This window comes from Penaeus chinensis, chromosome 32 (genome assembly GCF_019202785.1).
Source record: "Penaeus chinensis breed Huanghai No. 1 chromosome 32, ASM1920278v2, whole genome shotgun sequence".
In the NCBI taxonomy this organism is placed as follows: Eukaryota; Metazoa; Arthropoda; class Malacostraca; order Decapoda; family Penaeidae; genus Penaeus; species Penaeus chinensis.
The window spans coordinates 23666809-23694308 of record NC_061850.1 but is presented as its reverse complement, the minus strand read 5'-3'; the positions used below and the strand labels follow the sequence as shown (position 1 = coordinate 23694308).

Genomic DNA, 27500 nt, shown 5'->3' with positions numbered 1-27500 from the left:
GTATTGACACGATTCCATGGCAGCAGGGCCTGTGCCACTATGAATACAGGAGAGAGTGCTTTTGTATCAGGAAACCACCCAGCGACATTGGGTAAATAGCATTGCCAAAAAGAAGAGAAAAAAAAACAATACTGATAATTCAACTAAATGTAAAATCAGATCCAACCAAATTGGGCCTACTAATTGACTTCTTGGTGGCTAGGTACTTGTAAAGCCATATGTGGGCAATGTATTAAAAAAAAAAAAAAAAAAAAAATATTGTGCATACATGTGCCAACATTCAAAAGGTTACAAGAATAGATGATATTGATTTAATGAGGGCTGCCTTGGGAATCTACTCTATCAGTGGATGGATATTTTTCCCTTATAATGAATACAGTTACGATTTGTTATTACAGATTTGTCATTGTACAGACCTGCAAGAGTTATATCTTCCAAGTTTCTAAATAGTTCCCTTGGGATAAATATAGATTTCCAAATCTGAAAAAAGTTATATCTTCCAAGTTTCTAAATAGTTCCCTTGGGATAAATATAGATTTCCAAATCTGAAAAAAGTTAATGAATAAATGGGTATAATGTTATGCTTTTGTTTAAACATTTAGGGTAATTTCTCTTGTATAATTGAAACACGGTTCCTACATTGATGTCTTGGTTGATTTTGCCGCTGATACATATACTTTTTTCTAGGCCATTAACTACACTGGAATCATTTACATATCAAGACTAAGATACCATAAGAAAAGTTATTTTTTTTTAATCATTAGTGGAGGACACACACAGTTGAATTATTCTTACATGTTTTGACACCTTGATTGGCTTTTTAGTTTTACCATCTATGTTTCTCCTGACAGATGAAAATGGAGAAGACAAGAAGCTTAGTAGAAGACAGAAAGTTCGGGCCAAGAAACGAAGCCTGAAAAATAAAGAGCCGGAAAGTGTCCCTCCGAAGAAAGCCAGGAATTGGGCACCAGAATCAGAAGGTAGAATATTGTTTCTGTTGAGACTTTAGGGGGGGGGGGGTGATATAAAATGAATATTGATAAGAAGACACCAGGATGACAGGAGTGCAAAAGAGGAAAATATGGGAAAAGAAATGAAGTATGCTTGACTATTCGGTGTCTGTTCTTATACTGCATTAAATACACATAGGAAGAAGTTTCTGGCCTAATGTAAGTTTATTAATAAAGAAACAGAATAGGTATTTTAATATATTTTCTTGTTGAATGGGGATAGAAGAAGATGCTGGCAGCGATGGACAACAGCTCGACTCCCCAGAAGCGTCAGATGAAGAACTGGAGGAACAGACAAGTGGAAAACCAAAATCTACTTTGTTTGATGATGACGATGACGATGATGATGAGAATGGCTTTGATGAAGCGGAAGATGATGATGTCGACAGCTATGATGAGTTCGATGAAGATGATGATTATGATGATGACATTGAAAAACTATCTAGAAAATTGGAAAAGAAAAAGAAAGCTGAGGAGTAAGTATATGTAATGAATGTTTAGATAGGTAGTATACATATGTGTATATGTGTATACATAAATTGGTCCTCCAACCAGTGTATATTCTCATTAGTACAATAACTAGTTAAATTTGCATTTAGTTTCAGAAAATGTTTGTGCTGTATAGAATAGATGGCATTGAGTTGAGAAATAATAAGGCATTTACTTGTCCAATTCCGTTAATATGCCAAACATGAATATTTTATGGATAATTCTGTAACTCAAATAAAACCCTATTTATTATCTCTAGTGCTGAAGGTGATGCATATATGGAAGAAGCAGCTGGGAAAATCGAAATACAGATACCAACAATCGAGGAAGTGGAGAAAGAATTGTCAGAAAATCCAGACCTAGCAAACGTCCAGTCCCGCATCAAGGACATTGCCTTCATACTGTCTGATTTCAGGTTAGTTTTTTGTGTCTTTTCTCTTTTGTGTGGCATGTTTCTCTTGTATACATTTTGATTGTAATATGTAGTTACTTTGTACGTGATTCGTGAATTATTGTGCTGCCTTTTAGACAATGCTTTTGACTTTGCAGTAATAGAAGAGAAGAGGGGAGAAGTCGGTCTGAATACCTAAGCATCTTTCTGAAAGATCTCACCACGTACTACTCGTATAATGAGTTTCTCATGGAGAAGCTCTTGCACATGTTTGGTGTCACAGAGCTAGTGGAGTTCCTGGAGGCTAATGAACGTCCAAGACCAGTGACCATCCGCACCAATACGCTGAAAGTGAGTAGAAGAATTCTCTTTTTCTATGCTGCTTGTCCAATATCAGAGTTAGAAGTAACAATATCATTTATGTTATGAGCTTGTGAACTGTAATGATCTTGCTGAAAGAATGTTTAAATATACTGAAAGCTAGCTTATGGTAGGGAGTTATTTGGCTGCATTACAATTAAATGTCTTAAAAAATGTTAACACCACTTATGGTTTACCTCATCCTCAGACACGACGAAAGCTCTTGGCCAGTGCACTCATCGACCAGGGTGTAGATGTTGATGTAATTGCGTGGTCAAAGGTGGGCCTCATTGTTATGCAGACTCCTGGAACAGTAGCACTGGGAGCCACACCACAGTACCTTGCTGGACAGTACCTTTTACAGGTGAGGTGGCAGTCTGTGTTAAACCAGATTGGTTTTGTTTGTTTTATTAGGGATACTGATTTGTATTTTCTAGAATTGAAAACAGGTGTTTTAAACAATTGACTCTCTGTCTCATTTAACTTAATTAACTGAATTGAGCTTTTATTACCTTTTCTAATATTAGTTTGGAGGATATTCATCTTTGTATCATGTAGTTACTTCATGGAGGATTTTATATTTGTTTATATTTTTCTATGACAGGGAGCATCAAGTTTCCTTCCAGTGATGGCTCTGGCACCCAAAAATGGAGAAAAAGTGCTAGACATGTGTGCTGCACCAGGAGGAAAGTCAACACATATCGGTAAAAAATCACTCCCTACATGCAGATCACATTGGGTGAATTTATTATATCCATAATAATATAATGTATTTGAATGACAGATGGAGTCTGGTATTGACTGATGATCCTACAGCATGTATTAAAAGATGTATCTATTATTGAAAAATGTTTCCTTCCAGCTGCTATCATGAAAAATACTGGTATGATTGTCAGTAATGATGTACATGCTGCTCGAGTTAAAGCACTCGTGGGCAACTTTCACAGAATGGGAATTACCAATTCCTTGATAACCAACATGGATGGACGTGCATTTGCCAAGGTAAGGGTTTAGTTGTGAGAGCCTCATTCATATTCATATGCTAAACTGTGAATGTATTCAACCATCCACATACATATATACATATTCACACAACCAGTTAGTTCTTTAAATCATTGGGAAAAGATATTAGGGTCAAACAAAAACTGTAAATAGACCTGTGTTCATTTACTTCCAGAAAATGCCAGGAGCCTTTGACCGCATCCTACTAGATGCACCCTGTTCGGGCACAGGTGTCATCAGCAAAGACGAGAGTGTGAAGATTACCAAGGATGCCAAGGATATTCAGAGATGCTCTCACCTTCAGCGAGAACTCCTACTGGCGGCTATTGACTCTGTACACAAATACAATGGAGAAAATGGCTATGTTGTATATTCCACGTGCTCCATCTTGGTCAGTATTTCAACATTTTTATTTTTGTTGCACATGCAATGTGTTCAAGGATGTGGATGCTACAGCTCTGTATATGTTTAAATTGTAAAAACTTTTTATATTTTCTTATTATTGTCTCAACATTTCCATTGTTTATTACCATACTCTCCAAACAGGTGGAAGAAAACGAGGAAGTTATTGACTATGCCTTGAGGAAGAGGAAAGTAAAGCTAGTGCCAACAGGCTTAGAAATTGGCAAGCCAGGATATATTCACTACAGAGGGCACAAGTGAGTTTACACTGCACATATGAAAGATCTGTGCTGAACTAATTGTAAATAAAACAATGAAGGAAAGAGCATGGAAACACAATTACATTGAAGGCCTCTTTCACAGGACGTAAAGTAGTAGTAATGAAGTGTAAAAAAATCTTGTGTCATTGTGTTTCTTCTCTCTCCTCATCATTATTCTGTTTACATTGTTCATGTTCCTAAGATGTATATATCATATTTTTAGCATTATCTTTATCATCATCATTATTATTATTGCTATTACTTATATATATTTATTTTACCTTTTCATAATATGGATATATGAATTCCTTATAATATTATTAGTTCCTTCACTTTGTTAAGAAGATATTTATTGAGGCCATTAGGGTCTATATATTGTAATTTCTATAGAAACCGATTACTTGAATATGTAATTTTAACACATAATTGTACATAAATATTTTTGTGGATAGAGCATTGGATGTTCAAGTAGACGGTTGCACGTAGTTCTTTCAATCTTGAATATAAAAACCCTGATATGGCTGATTGACTGACATTCTTAATTATGTTTCTCAGCCATGAGTAGCATGAATCATTGACTCATAATTTGAGTAGTAGTACTTCTCCAGTTAATATTTTAAGCAATTGTCTATCTCATGCACCATGAACCCATTGGGGATAGGTATTTCCTGTGCCAAACTGAGCCATGTGCTGGGATGTGTGTGTAGTCAGCAGCTCTAGTGAAAAATTAGAAGCATGGGAAACGCATACCTACTCTGGTCTCCGTGTTTGGCTCTAATGCAAATTTCCAGTAAATTGAAGTTAAAATAGGCTGTAACCCTACTTTTGAGAGGTTGTAACTCCTCAACAGCTGCAGTCAGAGCAAAACAAGTAAACAACTATTTAAGGAACTCAGCTTGGAGCAGGCTGACAGCTTGGTGTAAATCCTTGCCAGATTAGATTAGATGGATTTCCTAATAAGTTCAGTAATCATGCTCAAATAGTATTGGGTGAATGAAGCTTTTATGGTTGAAGATTCTTCCATTAAGAAAACTACCTTAAGTCTGCCATTGTTTTTTCATAATTTTTGTAGTGACCATCGATAATCCTCAGTCTTAGAGGCCCTACTTTAATTCTTAAACTTATTTCATAGTTGTGAAAATGAGTGCATGAGTAAAAAATATGATATTTTTTCAGCTGTCAATCTTCTTACATTTCCTGTCATTTTATAGCTTCGTGTGATCTATTCACACACTTTTTCCACAAGGACATTCATGATTATTTAGATTAATATTGAGTTTTATTATGACAGCCTTTGGGTTGGATGTTAAATGATGACATGCACTTTGATAACAAAAGGGGTGTGGCTTCCTGTATATATCCAGACTGGATACACTGGAACTGAATGAGAGCCTTCATTTTAATACACAAATAAATTTATTTCAGGTTTGACAATAACATGCACATGTGCAAGCGTGTGTACCCCCATTCCTATAACATGGACGGCTTCTTTGTTGCAAAGTTAAAGAAACTGGATGACGGACCAAGAATTATTGTACAGGAAGAGACGACAGAGGAAACCACAGAAGAGATGGAGGAGACTGAGCAAAAGGAAGAAGAGGCACAAGAGGAAGTAAAGAAAACAACAAAGAAAGGGAAAAAAGGAGAGAAAGCATTGACTGGAAAGAAAGTGCTGACTGGAAAGAAAGTCTTGAATGGAAAGAAAGTCTTGAATGGAAAGAAAGTCTTGAATGGAAAGAAAGTCTTGAATGGAAAGAAAGCAGTGAATGAAAAGGAAGTATCTAATGAAAAGAAACTCTTAAATGGAAAGAAAGCGTTGAACGGGAAGAAAGTAGTGAAGGGAAAGAAAGAAATAAAAGACAAGAAAGTCGTGAAGGGAAAGGAAGAAATGAAAGACAAGAAAGTAGTGAAGGGAAAGGAAGAAATGAAAGACAAGAAAGTAGTGAAGGGAAAGAAAGAAAAGAAAGAAGTAGTGAAGGGAAAGAAAGAAATGAAAGACAAGAAAGAAGTCAGTGATGAAAAGCAAGAAGTAAAAGAAAAGAATGGAGTGACTGGAAAGAAAGAAACAGAAGAAAAGAAAGAAGTAAATGTAGAGAAAGAAATGGCTGGAAAGAAAGGAATTAAAGGGAACAAAGAAAAGAAAGGGAAAAATATTAAGAAAGAGAAGAAATTGAAGAAATGATTGTAGATATTAGTGTATCAAAATTAATAAAAAAAGACTGAAAGTGACTTTATATATTTGATTACCATTTTAGGTCTGGTAAGATGAATGGGGAGGGAAAGTGTTATTTATAGCACAGGTATACATGTTTATGTATACATTGTATGTGAAATTTTTCATGTTTAAATTTGACACTGTATGAAAGTTAATGCAAACGTAAGACTGGAGACAGAGGTTATGCAAATGATTGATATTTAAAACATGTAAAATTCATGTTACAAAAAAGTATGTTGTTTGCAAGCATTTTGCATCGGAAGTATTTTTCTAAGCGTGAAAGAATGTTTCTCAAGGTGATTCCATTAATTACATGTGTAATATAGTTTGTTATGTTTTACAGGTAATTTTAAACATGTTTTTTTTGTTTCCAGTAAAATGACTGACACAAATTCTCAAGTTTTATCCTTCCCATGGAAAGTAAATATATGTATATATGTATGATGCATGGTCAGACTTTATCTAGCCCTCAGATGAAATACAAATCTTTTAATACCTATAGAAAAACACCATATGCTGCTTAAAAATTGACTTCACAAAACAACAAATCAAATGCTATGTATTTCATCTCTCATCTTTAGCCCTCCATTTTGGAATCCCAATACTAATAATACAAATGTGTGTGCTTTTATATTTAGTACAATTATTTATATAAGAAAATTACAAGACCATTTAGTGCCCTTACAGTTATGTTTTCCCTTCTAAAAATCCAGTGCACATTACTTGGCAAGCAGCATTGCAAGTTATAATTCAGTTACTCAAATGAGGAAAACTATGAAGATGCACAATGATCCTGCCTTTTGATTCTATAGCTTTGGGCTAACTTGCATCTGAAGAACTTTGATGCCTTTTAAGAAGAATTTTTTTTTAAGGAGTGGTGGCAAAAAGGAGTATAAGGCTTCAATTCAGAGGAATGTTTTCAGGAGCATAAAATCTTAAAACTGAATCATTTCTATACTAACCAAACTGTAATATTCCCAGTGAAACATGAGGTGGTGTGTATATATATGTGGAAAAAAAAGTTTGATTATGCTGATAAACAACAGATTTCACATATAAAATTACTTTCTTTTGTGCAATGAATACTTCTCTTATTAAATGTCATAATGATTAGTCTTGTTCCCCAAGTTCAATCAAGCCTTCTGATATGGCAGTGAAGATTTCCTTATATATTAGTGAGAGTCGGCCTCACTGCACTATAATATTAGACAAAGAAAAAGAGAAAGAAAGAAAAAAGGAAGCTTATCAAGGGGTTGGGGGTGAAAAGGTTAAAGATTACATGACATTCTGATAATGATAAAGAACTGTTAATTTCACTTATATATAAGGAAAGTTACATTAAATTAGAAAAATAACAAATGATTAATCGTTTGATAAAATTGTCATCAGGCATTTACACCATTGCTAGGGATATGAAATGCAAACAGAGGAATTTAAAGCCATGTAGGTATTTCTAAGCATAAAAGTCAAATTAGTCACTCTTGCATTCTTGCTTCCATTATACCTGTATCCCTATCACTCATTTTCTTTTCACAACTTGTATCTCATTTACAGGGATGACTTAGAACTGTGGCTTCTGGTCATCAGTCATGTTAACCCATTCGCGACGGGCATGTCACGTATCTGTGCCATGCCCACTGTGAGTTTACTTGTTTAATTGTTTTTAGACATAGATGGCTACACTTGTACTAAATTACCAAAGAGCCAATTACGAGTACTGCCTGTCTCACCCGTTTACCCTTTTCTTAAATTTATGAAAATATTTTACGTTATCTTATTTTACTATTACTATTGTTTATAACATTATAGTAATTATAGTGCTTATAATAAAAATAACACCATGGATATTCATAGCACTAGTAAAAAATACATTTTCCCGCCAATTCAAGGAAAGGTGAAATCAGGTAAGGCAGAGTATTTTCCCCATTTCTTGTTCATTTTCCCCATCACAAATGGGTTAATGAAGACACAAATGAATACTTAAAAAACTATAAATGCAAAATCAGAATCCTAGCCTTCAAAACTGGGAACAGGAAAATAACACGAAATTTGTATTTAAAAATTTATTCCGATGATGCACAATATTCACTAATGATATAATTTTCATAGTTAACCACCATATTTGCCTCAGATGTTACTATGAAAATGACATCTCTACACACACACACATATAACCCATTGTTTAGTAATAATTGCCTGACCTCAAGTTTTATTGATCAGAACATTTATTTATATGATCACAATAAATCTTGGCAACAAAATGTTTACTTTGTTTACAATTTTAACAAACAACTGCAAAAGTAGTTCAGTGTGGAGGTGCAATTTGAAAATGGAATGAGTAGCTATGTACAAAATTTGTTTATATGAGTGACCCATTTGCTTATAGATCGCATGAAAAAACATCTCGCTGAAAACACTGTCACATGTGGGTATTTATGTAATAAATAAAAAATAAAACAGTAATTAAATAAATTACTGACAATAATGACAACAAAACAAGTACATAAATAACATTTCTAAAATGCTCTTTACTTTTCCACACACATTTTCATCCTATAAATAAAGTGAAATTTCAACCTCCACATGAAAGGACACTGATAAATAGTATTTTTCACAATATTTATTGAGCATTAGAAATATCTCTTGGATATTGTCAAATTCCTTGCTATTAAGAAAATAGAAGATAATATCTAATTACCTAAGTCATCTCCTTTCCTCGGCTCTTTTGCACTTATAATAATGATAATAATATCAATCCTCTTAATATCAGTATCTCCAAAAAAACACCATACTGAGATTTTTACTACGTCGTAAATATCCCAGCCAAGAGCGTGTTGATAATTTTGATTTTTGTTTTACAACACTAGTATTACTATTTGAGATTTAGAAACCTTTACCAAAAGATTAGAAGTATCTACTGGGATAAGGGGTGAGATTTCTTTTTCCAAATGTTGAACACAAGACTGTATATTCTTAGTAATACAACCTATTATACAGATTAGTAGGCATGTTCTTCAAAAAATACTATCAATTCCACTTGCAAACACCCTTTATGTCCATAGATTGGATATAAAATATCTCCTATTTTTGTTACGTTATAAACAGTTACACACACACACACACACACACATGCGCATGTTTATATGCTTGCATTCACACCAACACCCAAACACAAACACATTCTCTCACTCTATTAAATCAAATATATTCACTCTCTCAATAACACACATTTCTCTGGTAAAAAAGAACCAGGACATGATTCCTAGAAATCTCATGAGCTCTCCATTTATATTTTACATAGTAAAAGAGAAATATACAATTCCACTTTAATAAAAGTATAAACCAGAAAATAAGATACATCGTTTGTTTCATCATGAATAACTGAAGAAACTACAATAAAGACAAAGAAGCTGGTTCCTGTACTGAGGATACTTACATAAAAAAAAGAAAAAGAAGAAGAAAAAAGAATAAACCTCTAACCAAATTACTCTTGCTTTGAGGGCCTCATGCAAGAGCATTTGCATTCATTCCAATAGCAGAGGAGAGAGGAGAGGTACCAAACCCATTAGAAAATGCTTGCGTGTAGGGCAGGAGTGCACCCATAGGTCTACGTCTGAAAAAAGAGGAAAATATATGATCCTGTGTTATCATGCCATGGTGTGCCACTGATGGCAACTAATGGGGGAGGGGAAACTGTTTTCAGCTCATCTACCCCACTTTCAAATACTCCCAATGAAGAGACTGCATGATATGGTTATCTAGAATGTTATCCCAAACTCTACCAGGAGTAAATATTAGAAATAGTACTTCTGTTTCTAATGTATCAACAGTTCCTTAAGGTGTTCTACTGTGTGGACTCAACTCTATTTGCAATTTACCATGTTTGCAGAAAAAAAACTTTACACATCATAGCCTATGAAATGTTGATGGTCTCACTTTTATGACAAACAATCTACAGTTAACCAGTATGGTGCTGAACTCAGAAAGAATGGCAGGGAGAGGAGAGTAAATATATAAATAAATAAATAAATAAATAAATAAATAAGAGAGAGGGAGAGAGAGGGAGAGAGGGAGAGAGGGAGAGAGGGAAAGAGGGAGGGAGGGAGGGAGGGAGGGAGGGAGGGAGGGAGGGAGCGAGGGAGGGAGGGAGAGAGGGAGAGAGGGAGAGGGAGAGAGAGAGAGAGAGAGAGAGAGAGAGAGAGAGAGAGAGAGAGAGAGAGAGAGAGAGAGAGAGAGAGAGAGAGAGAGAGAGAGAGAGAGAGAGAGAGAGAGAGAGAGAGAGAGGGGGGGGGGGGGGAGGTAGGAGAAACTAATGCTTTCAGTCACTTCATCTATATTTGTCTACATTAAATTGATGACAAGGATTCAGAGAGATAACAAGAAAGAGCACATGTAGCATCTGGAATTTGTTAACAACTGGTTAAAGCTGTTTCTCATACATCAAACAGCACTTCAAACCAACAATTTTAAGTGGAAATATTTCCTTTGAAAAAAAAAAAAAAAAAAAAAAAAAAACAGCTTAGTTTACACAGTAAAACACCTTATAGGAACATGGACAAAGGTAAAGGTCAAAGAAATATCCGCCACAATTAAATTAAAAAAACAGCTCTTACTTCTACAAAATCCTTCTTGTTCCTTCACTAGCAAAAGTCAACAAGTTCAAGTGTGGTAATATTTTCTTAAAAATTGGTATTGCCAAGCTTAAATGATAATTACACATGCAAAGATTCTACATGTAAGCCTCGGATTTACTGCTGAAAGACTAGAAATGAAAATTTACCTAACTAGAATTATTTTCCACAGGAAAAAAAAAAAACATGCTACATCCATGCAAATTCATTGCAAACCCTTGCTAAGAGGAGATACTACTCTTTCAAAAAATAATACTAACTACAATTATTAAATGTTACAGCTTACCTACAGAATAGTTACTACTATCTTTGCAGTAAATGATATCAATATACTTTAAAAATGAAAAAAACAAACTTAAAAAATACCTCCATGGTCCATTAAAAAGAAACCTTAAAAATATCATTCAAACCAATGATAAGGTTGAGAAATACGTAAAAATATCCTTTTTTTCACTTTTTTTTTTTTGAGCCAATGTGACACTCAATGTAGAAACAATATTTTTGCTAAAAACTCCAAATAAAATTTGATACATAAGCAGACAACAAAAAAACAAGCATTCTTAGCCAAGGCCAAATGCACAAACAAACACACAAACAAAAGCTATCAGTAGCCTTGCGGGATGGCCATACTCCACTGAATATGGGCCAAATCAACAGTCCTTACCGCATTATCACAGTCCTCACAGAACCAAGAGTATCCGCGGCGTTTGGGAGACTTCTTCAGGGGCGGTTCCAAGCAGTTGAAATGGTAAGCTTTGTGGCATTCATCACAGCTGTTAAAATCAAAGAGAAAGTGGGTAGAGGATTAATTATACAAGCTATTCATCAATACTGATCTCAACCTCTGTCTACAGTCCTGAGGTAAGGGCTATTTTGTTTATGTCTCCACTAAGGTAATTAATTTTCTTTTATTTTTCTTTACCCATGCCAAAGATTCAACATGAATTCAAACTCACTTGGTTTTCCACACTAAACTTTTAAAAAGTGTCACTGGACAAACATATGGCAAACTAAGGCATATTGGATGATCAATAAGAAATGAAGTACTAGAAGAACCTGTTTGAAAGACTAAATATAACACCTAACCTTAAAACTATGCTGCTTCTTCCCTTCAGAGAAAAAGCAATGACTCTAGTCTACAATGCAGTGTCAACCTATTTCAATAAAGTTTATTTAAACTTACGAAACTGTGTTGGTTACTCCTCCCGTCTCTCCACAAACATCACATTTGCTAAACTGTTGTGGGTCACTTGGGTCTGAACGCCTGCGGTTGCCACTGCCACTGCCACCTGGGGACACTCGTGAGGTTCCACTGGTAGTATAGGTGTTTGTGATGCTCTGGAGATGTGAAAGGGAATATGGCAAATATAACAAACTTTCAAATTATGTATTGATAAATAAATTTTTCTCTCTGTTTAATGTATATATATGCATTTGTATTGTAATGGAGATAATGATTTATTGTGCTTGAATGGACCTGTGTCTAACAGCATCCTCCTAAAAAATCCCTATTTTTCCCTTAAAATACACAAACACACACATATAATTCCCATTATCCAATTGTGATATGTTCCACAGAAAAAGGCTGGAAATTTTCTTTTCTTCCCACAATGTTTTTACCACCAACCTGCCTGTAGAAAAATATATAAAAAGGGAAAATATAGTATAACTCATCACTTTACACAGACTGGCACTCTCTTCCTTGGTCAATTCAAATCAGCGATGCAGTTATGTGACGGTAACCTATGGTGTGGGTTGACAGCTTTATGCTTACTTAAGATTGTAGTTCCATTCCATTCCTTCCCTTTATTTTCTGAGAAGACTAAGTACTGTACTATGCATCAATAAGTCTACATATGAGCTGACTTGGCATGGTATGCAATGGCATAGTAGGGGTAAATGTCAGCTAATTAATACAGGGCATGTTGGAAAAATGAAATGCTGGATAATGTGTAAAATAACAGAAGTTACTATAAATGAGTTTTTCTTGCTTAAAAGGACAAACTGTTCATGACAACACAAGAGAAAAGACCCTTGTTGGTCTTACCGTGCTTGCCTGGCTGGCAATGCTAAGAAGGGAGGAAGTCGATGACATTGTGCCCAACTTGGAAGGGGGGGCCATGGGCTGTGTGAGAGTGTATCCTGGAGGCAAAGGAGGATAGCCAGCAGGGGGTGTGGTTGTTTGGTAGCTGGTGGGAATGACAGGTGTTATGCTGACACTGGATGGTGCAATGGAGGTGGGTGTCACTGGGGGAATAGCAGGGATAGGGGCCAATGTTGTGCCAACAGTGGAAGGGAGGGTGGTAATGGTGGCAGGAGGAGAGGTTTCCAGTGGCCTGGGACGCAGAGGCTTGATCTGCAAAGAGAAAGTTTAAAAATAAAATATAACACATCAATTTGCCTTATTGAAGATGTAATACAATTAAACAATATAGAAAGCAGATTAACTGTATACACCTATTTATCTATCCTATAAAGATATAATTATATATAATTACAATAAATATTTCAACAGAGCAATATGCTATAAAAATATAGTTATCCAATATGGTGATTCTGCAAAGATTTATACTGCGCAGTTGCCTGCTAACAATCATTAAGTTTGTATAGAACAAGAGACAGAGAAGAGAGAAAGCAAAAGGAGAGGGACGATTAACAAGTTGCATTAAAAAAAGCTAGAGTAAACTAAACTAAAGTAAAACTACCCTAGACAAGTTTCTTCTGGAAATCATAAATCCACATATAAAAAAAAAAAAATTACATTATTTCTCATTAATCTAGGGGATAATTTATCTCCTACTCTGTTAGGTTTTCAATTTGAAGACACTGAGAAAACTAGTTGTATGAGAGTACTGAAATGTGCAGTCTGATTTTTTTTTTTTTTTTTTACCTTTGAATTACTAGTGTGTGAATTATCTGCTTGTTTTATTAATGGGGCTCAGAGTCTTTTCATGCAAATAAAAACATATTTAGGTGTAAAAGAAAATTGACAGGGTCTCTTTCAGGTTACATAATGAGAGCGTTCTCTTGATTTGAGAGCACCACCAACCTTGATCCTGACAGGAGTGACCATCTCTGAGGCCATCTCTCCAAGGCCATGCTTGTCCCTGTGGTGATGCTTCTTCCTCTTCTTGCCTCCCTCCAGCTCCTTGTCTTTATCCTTCTTCTTCTTCTTGCTGCCATCACGGTGCCTTTTCTCTTTCCGGGGCGACATTGGATCATCTTCAGCTGAGTGGAAAGACTCAGAGGTTGGGGAATGAAGAGATGCTACTGACGGAAGGGATTCCACACTTGTGTCCAAGTGGATATTACTGCCTATGCGCCGACGCATCACCGACTCCGAAGTCTCTGCTACTGTCCCTGATGAGGTCACAGGGATGCACTCCAGGCCAGGTGGTAAACATGGATGGGGCTGATGCACCTCCACCACTTCTACTGAGGAATCACCCACAGACTTCAGACTCTGTGACAGGGACACCTGAGGAGATTTCGACACATCTGTGCTTTGTTCTTGAATTTGTCGTCTATGACGAGAGGGTGAGGAGGTCTGCTGAGGCATCTCATGCCCGATAGAAGAGGCATCATTCTGAGCCCTACGTGTCTTGCTGGGAGACAATGGTTCTGTTGTTGGCGTCACTACAGTTGAAGGAGACCCTTCCTGGGCAGTTTTCTTTCCCCTTCCAGTGCGTGGCTCTGCTGCTGTCATTTGTTGCATTTCCTTGCCAGCACTGTCAGCTTGAGCCTTCTTACCTTTGGGTGTAGAAGGTGATGATGCCACTTTGCTGGCTGGGCTTGCCTCAAATGATTTGTTTCCCTGATCAACCTCTGTAAGGACTGCCTCTGTGTCTCCCTGTGACTTTCTTCTCTTCTTTGCTGTTTTCTTTCCCTCTCCACTTTTCCTCCTCTTGTTACCTACAGCCTTGGGAAGAGGTTCCTCCACAGATACAGGCAGCGATCCAACCCCAGGGTGATACAGATGGGCAGGTGGAGTGTCTGGCAAAGGCTGGCTCTGGCTTCCTGTCTGGAGCAAACCCACACTGGCTGTCTTTTCTCCCTCACTCTGGAGTAGACATAGCTTTGGTGTGGAAACAACCTCATCACTGATTGTCAAATCCTAAAATCCAGTTTAAAAACACTACTTTTATACCTACAACTCTTGATTTTGTTTGTGCACCTATACTAGTAGAAAATCTAAATTTTCACATAGCACTGTTACACTGATTATAGCAAAGCAAATGACTTTTATAAATATCAATAATCAATATATACAGAGCAGATGACTCATGGAATTCATTTTGCAGCTTAAACACTCCCAACTGGATTCAGAAAGACTGATCTCCTTCCTAAGCTCCAAGAAAAGCCTGTGTGCCGCTCTTACCTTTGGTTCCGATGCAATAGATGGAGAAAACTTAGCTGGCTCCTTGATGTTTCTGCGAAGCCTCCGAGGAGCAGCTGTATCCACCTCAGAGGCTTTGTCTGAATCCGAAGACTTGCAGCAGTCAGAGCATTGCCTGGTAATGGAAAAGCAGCTATGTTATATGCCATGAGATAAAGTTTATAAGAGATCTTGCTATCTAACACAAATTCTGCTGATTTTTTGCAATAACTATCAGTAATCATTAAATAATTTTTATATTTCTGTGTGCACTAGCTTTGATAACAGGAGAGAAAGCAAAGTGCAACCAACTCATTAGATAAAAAAATATGAATACTTCATTACTATTGCTCAGGACACATACAATAAACATGGTCAGGAAGTTGATCACTCATTACTATGTATGTTATATTCCATCAACTTTTAATGGAAAGTGTGATAGGATTACTTTTTTCAAATATATCCTCTACATGTGCACAGCATTTCTTGAATGTCAACAAAATTGATAAAAAACAACAACTTCCTAATTGTTTAAATTAGGTTAAATATCTAATTTATTCTTTGGATTGTTGAATACATATGAAAAAACTTTTGGATTACAATGATTTTGGGTAATGGTATGTATGTATGTCCCCTAATTTTCTACCTAATTCAGAACGTAAGCATCTAATACTGTGAGGTACCAATATACCCCCCAAAGCATTCAACTTCTGCTAAATCTCATTTAAAACATAAGAAATACACAGACACGTTTTAGAGTAACAACTAGCAGATTCCCTTAAATTATCTTCAAATAAAAAAATAAACCAAAAAACAACAACAACAACGACCAACAGATGGATTATATTTTTCTCTTTAGTTTTTTTTTCTCAGTCACTCAAAACTTACCATCCCATCTGTTTTGTCTTCTTGGGCATGCGAGTGAGTGGCGGGTCGAGACAGGAGAGATGGTAGTAGTGCCCACATGTATCGCATTCGATTAACAGGTGTTGTTCCTTCGTTTGCTGACAAACACGACAGCGGTTAAGCGAGAGACCTCCTGACAGAGTATCTGAGGAGAAGAAATGCCACATCTGAAGAGTAAGAGTTTTCTATGATTTTTTTTTCTTTTTTTCTAAGGTACCATATTTACAATGTTTCTCTTTCATTTTGTTAAATTCAATGAACTATACAATGAAAAATGACAAGAGATAAATAAAGAGAATAATTCAAGAGGTAAAGTAAGATATGAGAAGGGAAGAGAGAACAGAGTGACAATTTACAGTAGAACAGAGGAGATGAAAACAGAGACCACAAAACAAATGAAGTCAAAGTCCAAAGCCAATATCCCTGATAAATGACATACGAAGGAAGGCTGAAAAATAAGTCTTAAAGAGTCTCAGCTGGGGAGACAGCAGTAAAACAAACTCACGGGGGATATTTACCTTGCATATATGGTGACCAGCACTCACCTGCCCTGGGTGGGGGCTGCTCTGTCATCATCATCTTGGCTGCAGCCTTTGTCATGATGGGGCCCCTCAGGCTGCCCTTAGGGAGAGGCCTGGTGGGCAGGGGCGGGCTGGGAGGGTTGTGTAAAGCTGCCACCACAGGGGGAAGTGGCAGGGGGCGCCCAGCTAGGCCTTTGAGGAGGTCATGCATCTCTAGGGCCTTGTTCAATAAGGTGTCATTTTCTGATTTTATCCTGTCACACTCACGTTCCATGTGGCTACAGCTGAAATGCACCACATATATTAACTACATGACAACATCTGGATAATAAATCTTAAAATAATTCTCAAACTCTCCTTAAAAACAATTAAAATCTTATCTTACTAAAAAATATCAAGAATAACAGTGCACAACATACAACACAGTGTCTGCATTATGTGAACATACCACTGCTTAATTTGAAACAGCATACAAAGCCTCAATAGCCCTCTGATACGTTATAAAATAAGTTTTCCATCCATATTATGACCATTTCTTCTTTTTTTTTCCAATAAAAAGTGTAATTATTATCATTTTTTTTTACATATAATCAGTGGTGAGAAAATTAAGCAAAAAAAGAAAAAATATGACAAAGACAATGCCTTACCTCACTCGCAATTCCATTTCCTCTTGGATCAACTGTCCATTTTCTGTTAGAAGTTGATCAAGCCGTTCCTTCATCTCTGACAGCCGATTGGTCCGGTCAATGTAGTAGCTGATGAACTCAACACTAGAAATAAGACATCTGACTGAGTAGGCCTTTTCCACAAAACTGATGCCTCTAACTATGATTCCAAATAATAACTACAACGAAATCTTTACACAATAAATGCTCGAATACTATAAGAGACTTCTTGTGAAATGTATTCAAAATCAGTACTACATGTAATATGGTGACTACAAGATACTGCACGTAAAATCAACAACAAATTCAAACTGTCCCATATGATAGATGGAAACAATTTCCTCAACTACTATTAAGCGCAAATTCCTTACTTGAAAGCTGGTGGGATGTGCCACTTCTTTCTAATGTCTCCAACATTAGCTGACTGTGCTGGCTGAGATTCTGTGCTGAGTCCCATGAGCTCAGTCTTGTGCAAGAGGGAGCGGAAGAGAGAGGCTGATGTAGATAGTGCTCTGGGCATTTTCTGAGTGGGGTCTGAAAAGACATTGCACAAATCAGTTGCGGCTTAAGCTCCTTAGCGACACAACACCCTAATAAATAATGATTCTCTGTCTGTTTTCCTGGCATTGATTACAAGATGACCTTTTGTCTCAGAGACAAATATGCCTCCACCTACTCACCCTATATTTTGCAGAATGTAAAATCTGAACCTGCATACTACAAGACTGCATTTGGGATCTATGAATCACCCTAGTCCTAACAACTTTAGAATAACTTTAAATATACAGTACAATGTACAATAAATTACAAGTAGCATAAATTAAAAAAAAAAAAAAAAAAAAAAAAAAAATATATATATATACATGGGTTATTTAGAAAATGACAATGGTAATTCTTCAAACTTCTGGTACTACTTTAGCAAATCACTTCAGCAGTATTGGAGAGGAGAGGAGAAAAAGAGAAGAGATGAGAAAGATACCTTTCTACACCATTATTGTCTCACACTCACACACACACACACACACACACACACACACACACACACACACACACACACACACAAAAAAAAAAAAATTTGTGTTCTATACATGTATGCATGAAACATACATTTAGACATAGATATCATACTAAACATAAAAGTCAAAACTCACACCAAGGTGTTGGTCGATTATTTTTATTAAATAGGTATTTATCCCGATAACGACTAAGTTTCCGTTGAATTCTGTCTTGTGTCTCCTGCGCAGAACCAAGCTTATCTGCTTCACCTTGTTTCATGTGCAGTTGTAGAGCCAGCCAATTACGCTTTCGTCTCCTGCAAAGAAAAGACGGAATGCATTAATACACACACCATTCACATAATCAATTCAAAACAGGATATTCTTAAAGCAATTTCTTTGCATTTAGGAAACAAACAGACTGGGCACAGATGAAATTTGCTTTCTTACCTTATCAGTTCCCTGTCTGTGTGCAATTTACAGTGTGCATAATAGGGATCAGCCTGGTCTGCTTCACCATGGTTGACTTCTGAAAGCAGCCCTTCCCGTTGCGCACTAGAAGAAGAATCTGTCATTCTACTTCTTTCCTTCTAGAGTTAAGTTATATGAATTTTCAAAACATAAAAAGAAGAAAAGTAACTCATGGACTCCTTGTATTATCTTATACAAGTGATGATGGTAATAACAAGCACTGATAAATGGGTATCAAATCTGATCATGATACATAACAATTCATTCATTGTGACAAATGTAGAAAAAAGACACATGACAATGTAATGAAGTTACAGTTCTCACCAGGTGACATGGAAGTATGCTCGACACATGCCAGCATCACAACCAATGCAAACGCCAGTCCTGGAGAATCTCTCATCTTCACACAATGTACAAGTTTTCGAGCCCCATCGACTGTATGGCATTTCAAAGAGTGTTGGGAATGACAATTTGTCAACCTACAGAGACAAAGCAGTGTTAACATTTATGAACAAAAAATAGTCTTTACAACTAATGAAAGGTATCAATCAAGCAGCAATTACATTGATGAAAGAAAAGAATTTTGTGAAAAATGTACACATGAATTATGACATCACTTACCTCACTAAATGCAACACCTGGGATGTAAAGTGCACATACAAGATGGACCCAACGACCCATCTCTGTCTCTTTGAATATTGTGTACCCTGAAAAACAGTAAACTGGTAGAATTCCCACATATTTTCTGCATTGCACTTATTAATAGCCAGAAAAAAGTCAATTATAAACCAAACACTCTATTCAAAATCAGTTTCTAATGATTAAAAGAAAGAAAAAAAAAGATCAGAAGACTAATCTACAATATCTAAAAAGATACAAGAAGGCAAAATTTGTTGTATTTCTCAACAGCCTTTTGAAGATCATATAAAGAGGCTTCTAAAAAAAAAAAAATGGAATATACTCTAAAAAGATATAAAGGTGATGGTAGGTATGATAATGATAATGATCCAAACTATGAAGATAAATAGGATACCAATTACAGTGATAGTGATGATGGATATAGCAATGCCAATGGAAAAGAGCCAATAGAGTAATCAGAAGTACTACTGAAGTTCTACAAACGGAGGGCGTTGGGCCAACCTATGGGCCTCACCCCAAGCTCGAAATATTACCTGCAGAACACTGACCTAAATTAGGGCAGAGTTCACAAGGAGGGTTGTCAACCCCAGCCTTACACGCATCACAGAACCAGGGTTCTGTTGAGCTGGATGACACTGTGCTTGACACTGAGATGGAGTCGCTAATGCCATAGCAACCCTCGTGCACCGACACACTGCAGCCATCACATGTCACAATTTCATTGAGGTCATCTGAGTGGTCTCCTAGGCACACAGCACACACCAAGATCTTGGGGCGCTCTATGCCCTGCGAAGGTTGAAAAAAAAAAAAAGGCATTAAAGGAAATTTCTGCACATATCCATAGCTAACAATGGCATATATGTATGAATAGGTAAAAATGGTAATTTTCTAGAACTAGACTGCATCAAGTTATCTCACAGTCTCAACATTTCAACAGCCAACAAACCTCAGTAATTCTTTACAGTACAAATGCTCCTGACACAGGCTAAGTCCCCAACTACACAAAACATACTTTATTCAGGAATCAGAATTGTTGTGATTGGGTGTACTCTACCCGAGAGGAGGGTCGATTGGGGGCTCTGCCCCCCTAAAACCCCCTGGAAAACATTGTCTTCACATTGGTATGCATGACAAGATAGAGCTAAAACTCATGAGCACTGAGTGGACTTAGGCTGTGAGCAGCACTTTCCACAATATTTTTTCTTTATTTGTGGCATTAGTGTTTGTGCCTGCAAATTCATTGTTGTACCAACAAGCATAACTTCTTGTCTTCTACAAGCATATCTTCAATTGGTCCTAGCTTAGTGCACCTATACTTCTCTGATGATTAATTACCAAGGAAATTTACAGCCTCTTTCTTGCCAGAATATGTATGACAAAAACATTTATTGTCCTTTCCCAGAATGAGTGCTGCATTCACTCTAGGCACCCTTTTTAAACCCTATGATCCAGATGATGTGAATGAAAAAACTTAGCTTGAACATGCTGTCATGGGAAAATTTGGATGAGGGTCATTGTGATGGGAACTTGCTGTAATGAGAATTTTGGCTGATGGCTGGGGTGATAGGAATGACTCTCCACAAATAAAGAAAGCTCTTGGAAGCTGATAAGACACACTGGGCATTTAGTGGCATTTAGTGAGAAAACCATACCAAAACTTACTTTTTCAAGTTCAAGAGCCTGTTTCTTCTTGGCCTGCTCCAGGAGCTGTGTGACTGTCATATCCTTTTCGCTGATCGGAGGTGGTTCAACCTCCTCCTCGCTCTCCTCCTCATCCTCCACATCCTCATTGTCATCGTCGTCAATGTCCGGCGCATCGGGGTCACTGTTGATGGAAATGTCATCGTCGTCGTTCAACTTCGCCTCGTCCACATTGAAGTCGCTGTCGTCCGAGCTCTCTCCCAGGTCCAATTCCGCCAAGTCAATCAGTGCGGCTTTGGATGGCTTGACTTTCCTCTTGCCTGGTTCTCGATCCACTGAAATGGGGAAGCTGGTTACATGGGGGTGACTGGCAACAGTGGGCAAAACTGTTGAGAATTTACATAAAAGATTGTGGACTGAAAGGATGTTCTTAAGCTCTGCGGCACGATCACTAAAAGTAGTTTGTAGTATAGTCATTAATTTAAACTTATGCAAAGATGAAAGCCTTGTACTTTTACAAGGCCTTAATATATATGTGAATAGAATGTTTTTGATGATTTTTGAGATTTTTTTTTTTTTCTAATAATGCTGACATTGACTGTTAGAAGCTATTCTTTCCCTAAATATTAATGTTTTAAACACAGTCATGCACATGAATTTTAAGTGATTAATAACTGCAATGTGATGAAGTCAACTTTATTGCTATTCACTTCCATGTCTTCATATTCAGTAATAAAACAAATTCTACTTTCTGAAAATATTCCAGACCATTTAAAAAAAATACTAATAATTTTATAAAATTTGATAAAAGATGGTTAATAAAAAATCAATATGAAAACAAAAGGAAATTTAAAAACATTTAAAATAAAAATTGAAATAATATAAAAAAATAAATATTGAGAAGGGAGTTAGAAGGAAAAACTGAAAGATGAAGTGTTAAATTGAAGTAAAATAAAAAAAGAATTATAAAAAAAACAATAAAAGCTAAAATTTAGATTAAAAAATTAAAAAAATAAATTAAGAAAAGGAAAAAACGGAAAACGAGCAAAATAACACCCAAAAGACGCAAAGAAGCCTTATAACAATGAAAATATCGAGAAATTCCAAATCGCAAAACTTTCTAACCCATTTCACACATCACAAGCAATATAAAAAATCACACCTAGCAAATCCCGTCCTGGAAATCGCCAGCCAATTCCCCAAGCACATTTCCCACTCGCCGAAAACTCCCCGGAAATAAATGACACGCGAGAAATAAGAGCGAAATGAGAAAAAATTCCGCCCGTGTTCCCTCCGCCCAAGTCAAACCACCGCGCCCCTTCGCCCTGCGATTCAAATCCTCATTTCCTCCTCGAAGGTCGTCCTGAAGCCCTCCTCCTCGCACCAGGGCTTTCCTCGTTATTCCCTCGACGCTTTTCCACTGATCCACGGCTTGTTTTTCGACGCGACTCACCCATAGCACGCAAAAAGAGGCCGACGGTGTCATTTTTGGAGGTCTTGTTTTCCTCCGCCATCATAGCGGCGTCTGCAGGGGGGAGAGACACCGAGCCTAAAACAATTTCGGGCTTTCATTGGGGACTTGATTTGTTACGATTGTATTTTCTGAAAATTTCTATGGTATTTTTTTATGTCTAATACTGAAGGGAGTGGGATTCGGTTTGATAATTGCAGAGACACCGAGCCTAAACACATTAGGATTGATTATATAGATTGACTTTTTTTTTTTTAACATCTTTTTGATATCAATATTTTACGTGGAAAAGTATGTATAGCCCCCCAAAAAACAACAGCAAAAGATTCTAATGTCATATATCTTTATCTACTTATCTACCCTTTTCTCTGTCTCGATTCCTCTAATGATTTGTTTGGGGGGTGGGGGTGGGGTGGGGGTGAGAGGTCACTTACACTTATTTCCTAAAATGTACTGAAAGGAGAAACGGCGAGCATCAGATTTTTGTATAATCACATATCGCTATCTACTTTTTTTCCATGGAGAGAAAAGGATACTGTATTAATATATCTAAAACATTTTTGCATTTCGGCTTTCAATATATATGTGGTGATAGAGAAAAATGCAAATACTAAACCGAATCAAGATATTCATTGCTCCACTTTTTAATTTTGTTGTATCTTAAGTATGTGAAATATATATATATTTTTTTCTAACTCGCTTTTCCAGGCGACACGTAGAGAAGAGACACCGAGCGTAGATAAAAATCAGGAAACTATTTTTTTTTTTCGTTCGGTTTTGCTTTGATTTATTATTTTTATTTATCGATTATTTACTTGCGATTAAACTGTCCGAGGAACATTTTATAAACTGGACATTTCTATATGAATCTGCAAATTAGTATGCTCGCCGTAAATGGGTTTTCGCAATACGGGTTGAATTAAGATTATTATAACAGTTGTTATTGTTACGAAATATAACATACGTCAAATACAGAAGATACTGTAGCTTTGCCATTTTATTTAAAGAACATGAAATATGAAGATATTTAATTTATCCATCTCTTTGTATTGCACATCAATGCAAGACTCATGTGCGCATACTTGTACACACACACACACACACACACACACACACACACACACACACACACACACACACCACACACACACACACACACATACACACACACACACACGCACACACACACACACACACACACACACACACACACACACACACACACACACACACACACACGCACACACACACACACACACACACACACACACACACACACACACAGTCTATTTCAGTTTTACCAATACATGTATTACTTGTACTACTAATGTAACTGATAAACAAGGTAAGACAAATTATTAATACAGAGAATAATGACATCAACAATTAGAAAAAGACAACAACAACAATAATAACGATACTTATCATTACATAATGCTCAATTCGCCTTAATGAACAGTAGTCGCCTCTCTCACAATTTTATTATATTTATATTTTTTTCCAGAACTATTCGTAACATTTCCACGATATTAGAGACAAGTTACATTTCAACTGTCCCTGAGTGAAGAAAAAAAAAAAAAAATGGTCAGGGATAACATAAATAGAGACCTAAGAATACGTTAATTCACTGTATATTCGTTAACGGAGAGGGAGGGGGGGGGGGGGGCCTGGCAACATATTTTAATAAATTTTCTTCTCTGATAGCGAGCATCTTTATCTTACTACTAATAACAATGATAACAATGCTAGCAATAATAAAGATAATAATAATAGTAACAATGATAATGAAAATGATGATGACGATAATAATAATGATAGCAATAATATAAATAATGATGATAATGATAATGGTAATAATTTAAATGAAAATAATAATATCATTGATAATGCCTTAACATAAATAATGACAATACTGGGAACAACAACAGAGCAAAACAACAAAAATATAATGACAGTAACGCCTCTGCCCTTCCCTCCCCCTCTAAAGACCCAGGGAAGAGGGAAACTCTTTATTAAAAAAAAAACAAAAACAAAAAAAAACAAAGACGAAAGGGACAAAACAAAAAAACAACAACAACAACAAAAACAAACAAAAAAACACCGATCTCTTCGACTGGCGGAAAGTAACACAACGAAGTCTCTGTCTCTCCTTATCTGTACAAAGAGTTTATTTATCTTTAACAAAAAAAAAAAAAAAAAAAAAAAACAGCAAAAGGAATTTTTTGGTTTTGTGTGTTAACTCCTCTGCCGGCGTTTCCCGTGGTAAGCTTCCGTGGGATTTCCTAAAAGAACGCCACTGAACACAAGGTCTATTATAAGTGCTTATATACTCATACTTATATAGATCTTTAATGATCCTGCTTTGTCTCGCGATCATCATCATCATCATCATCATCACTATCACATTATTCATATTTCTAATCTTCTTTTTCTTCTGCTTATTATTGTTATTATTATTATTATTATCATTACTATTATCATTATCATTATTATTATAATCATTATTACTTTTATTATTAGTATTATTTTTATTATAATCATTATTATTGTTGTCATTTTGTTGTTGCCGTTGTTATTATCAGTACTGTTATTATTATTGTTACTATTATTATCATCATCATCATCACTATCATTATTATCATCACAGCCATAATTATCATTGTTATCGATATCATTATCATCTTTATTATCATTACCATTATTATCCACATCCACCATTAAAATTACCATTACTAAAATAAGTTTCACGCAATATTTCATTCAACTGTTTCCTAAATACTCCTTCAATGCCTTTGTTGTTGCTTAACGGGAAGAATATCCGTTTGTTTCTAAACATTATGCGCTGTTAATAACAAGCTGCTAAAATTACCTATCATAAAGATGTCAATATCATGTTTGTTTTTATATAATTTTCGTACTGTATAAACGCGATTCATACAAATGCGTTCGTGATATATATATATATCCTGTTTCCGACTTCCAACAACAATGATAACAACAACAAAAACACCAACAAGATAAAAATAAGACAGCTACGAAAACAACAACAGTGATAACAATAACAACAAAAACATCAACAGCTACGACAAAATAAAAATACGACAACAAAAAACAAAAACAAAAACAAAACAAAACAACAAAAACAACGATAATAACATATACATCAATAACAACAACAAAATAAAAATACATAAAATAACAAAAACAAAAAACAAAACAAAAAACGATAACAATAACAAAATCATCAACAGCAACGACAAGAACAAAAACATTATCAACAACATATCATTATATAACAGTAAAAATGTCTTTAAGGTGAAAGTAATGGGAAATATGAAGAAAAAAAAAAACACCACATATAAAAGGAAAACATTTATTGAGCACAGGCTATACATCAGCCTAACCTGAACAACACAGAGGTGCAATATACAGTACAAAAATAAAAAGCCTATTGATAGGTCAAGTGTTACCGAGACTTCCCTCGAACACACTCCAGCTCATAATTGTATATTCATATGAAAAATGAAATAACAGTTTCGCATTATATGTATATATATGTGTATATAGCTTTATACAGAAATAAGCTTTGGGTATAACAAATGAAGCTACAACAAACAGACTATCCTGGTGAAATTCCCAAAGAAACTATATACAATACCTATTTTACATGAAAATACTGTTATAATAATGATAATAAGAGTTTATTACAATGATAATAATAATGATAATAAGTATAATAACAATAATGATTATAGTAATAATAATCATAATAATAACAACGGTAATAATAGTAATAATAATAATAATAATAATCATGACAATAATAACAATTATAACAATAATAATAATGATAATAATAATAATAATAATAATGACAATGATGGTAATAGTAATAATAAAAATGAATATAATGATAATAGTAAAATTATAATAATGAAAGTAGTAGTAATAATAATAATAACAATGATAATAATAATTATGATAACAATAATAATAGTAATGTTAATAATAACGATACTAGTGATGATAACGATATCGACAATAACATCTAAAATGCTAAGAAAAGCTACTAAACAATAACAATCATACTACTCCGTCTTCATGAAAAGTCTAGTTAGCAACTGTCAAACTGAACCCTGCCTGTTTGCTTTCATTCATTAAAAAAAAACATGAAAAGTTATTTCAATATATTATTTTGTCAGTTCCTTTTTTAGATTATCTTTGTTACCATTGTCATTACTGAACTGATTACTGATTACTGATTACCCAATGAGGTTGCTGCGGAGATCTCAGATACTGCTAGAGACATGATTATTTGTATACATTTCTCGATATTGTTATAATTACCAGAAGTAAAACCCACATTTCACTCTTTTAGTTATGATAGCGAAGAGTTGCTTACCACTAACGGTTCTCGGAATACTCTAGGGAAAAAGTAAATTTAATTTTTGGGTTCGATAGAATAAATGGAAATGACGCTAACCTTTTAAGTACTTGATCTCAGGAAACGGACGCCTATATAAAGGCAATCTCAAGGAACACAACAAAGAATCCTATGGTCAGTTCCTGGCGATGGACTGTTGAATTACAAGATTGCAGGATTGTTGAAATGTAGGACTTGGATTGCAGGAGTGTAAGGAGTGTTGAGCTCATTTCTCAATCCTTTTTCCCTTGAGGCGCGTCACTCCGTAGCCGACAGGCTTCCTGCTGCTCGTCTTCTTCGTTTCTCCCTCTTCCGCTTCCTCCTTTTCCTCTTCCTCTTTCGCCTCCTCTTCTTCTTTTACTTCCTCCTCCTCCTTTGCTTTCGGGGCCGCCTCCTTCGGCGCCTCTCGCTTCTTGGAGTACGAGGAGCCGGTTCCGGCGTCGTCCTGGAAGATGCTGAAGGGATCGTCGAACACGGCGAAGGACGGCCCGATGCTGCCTGTGACGAAGGTTCCGAAGGTGTCCCTCTCGTACCCTGGCCCCATGGAGCTCTGCGGCGCGCTGTAGGACTGCTGTGGGGCGGACTGTGGGGCGGACTGTGGGGCGGACTGTGGGGCGCTGTAGGACTGCTGTG

The 27500-nt window shown here is 36.0% G+C and overlaps 3 protein-coding genes across 7 annotated transcripts in view; 1 reads left to right on the top strand and 2 right to left on the bottom strand.

Annotated features, from left to right (window-relative positions):
• LOC125042473 (25S rRNA (cytosine(2870)-C(5))-methyltransferase-like) overlaps positions 1–6983 on the top strand; it is an 8684-nt gene extending 1701 nt beyond the window's left edge. The window contains exons 2-14 of the mRNA XM_047638111.1: positions 852–980; positions 1237–1486; positions 1759–1914; positions 2049–2241; positions 2459–2614; positions 2855–2954; positions 3113–3252; positions 3428–3643; positions 3799–3911; positions 5340–5859; positions 6170–6174; positions 6504–6549; positions 6942–6983. Of these exons, the coding sequence (XP_047494067.1) occupies positions 852–980; positions 1237–1486; positions 1759–1914; positions 2049–2241; positions 2459–2614; positions 2855–2954; positions 3113–3252; positions 3428–3643; positions 3799–3911; positions 5340–5859; positions 6170–6174; positions 6504–6549; positions 6942–6983 (2066 nt within the window). The remainder of the gene's footprint in view (positions 1–851; positions 981–1236; positions 1487–1758; positions 1915–2048; positions 2242–2458; positions 2615–2854; positions 2955–3112; positions 3253–3427; positions 3644–3798; positions 3912–5339; positions 5860–6169; positions 6175–6503; positions 6550–6941) is intronic.
• A 1194-nt stretch (positions 6984–8177) lies between these two features.
• On the bottom strand, positions 8178–22513 carry LOC125042542. 5 transcript variants are annotated; one of them, XM_047638223.1, is made up of 17 exons: positions 22427–22513; positions 20995–21308; positions 19866–20118; positions 19315–19400; positions 19018–19172; positions 18673–18777; positions 18379–18539; positions 17599–17761; positions 17210–17332; positions 16560–16846; positions 16024–16186; positions 15139–15271; positions 13810–14874; positions 12808–13116; positions 11944–12098; positions 11425–11533; positions 8178–9742 (listed from the first exon to the last, which is right to left on the bottom strand). In XM_047638223.1, the coding sequence occupies exons 1-17, from the start codon at positions 22488–22490 to the stop codon at positions 9737–9739; spliced, it is 3651 nt and encodes a 1216-aa protein (XP_047494179.1). In that variant the 5' UTR covers positions 22491–22513; the 3' UTR covers positions 8178–9736. The 5 variants fall into 5 exon arrangements, with proteins under 5 accessions (XP_047494179.1, XP_047494182.1, XP_047494183.1 ...); XM_047638226.1 differs by having other exon boundaries at positions 13810–14835; XM_047638227.1 differs by having other exon boundaries at positions 13810–14820.
• A 3876-nt stretch (positions 22514–26389) lies between these two features.
• The window catches only part of LOC125042472 (flocculation protein FLO11-like), a 21189-nt gene continuing 20078 nt past the window's right edge, over positions 26390–27500 (bottom strand). Inside the window, exon 7 of the mRNA XM_047638110.1 lies at positions 26390–27500. This exon is cut by the window's right edge and continues 407 nt beyond it. Within this exon, the coding sequence (XP_047494066.1) occupies positions 27094–27500 (407 nt within the window). The 3' untranslated portion in view covers positions 26390–27093.

What these genes read in the sequence shown, in the direction of transcription:
- LOC125042542 (XM_047638223.1), bottom strand. Translation starts at nt 22,490, where the DNA reads ATGATGGCGGAGGAAAACAAGACCTCCAAAAATGACACCGTCGGCCTC. An exon ending in AAGACAAAACAGATGGGATG is followed by an intron (nt 15,272 to 16,023) that starts GTAAGTTTTGAG and finishes TTCCATTACCAG; the next exon opens with GCAATGCTCTGACTGCTGCA. An exon ending in CTATTGCATCGGAACCAAAG is followed by an intron (nt 14,875 to 15,138) that starts GTAAGAGCGGCA and finishes ACTGGATTTTAG; the next exon opens with GATTTGACAATCAGTGATGA.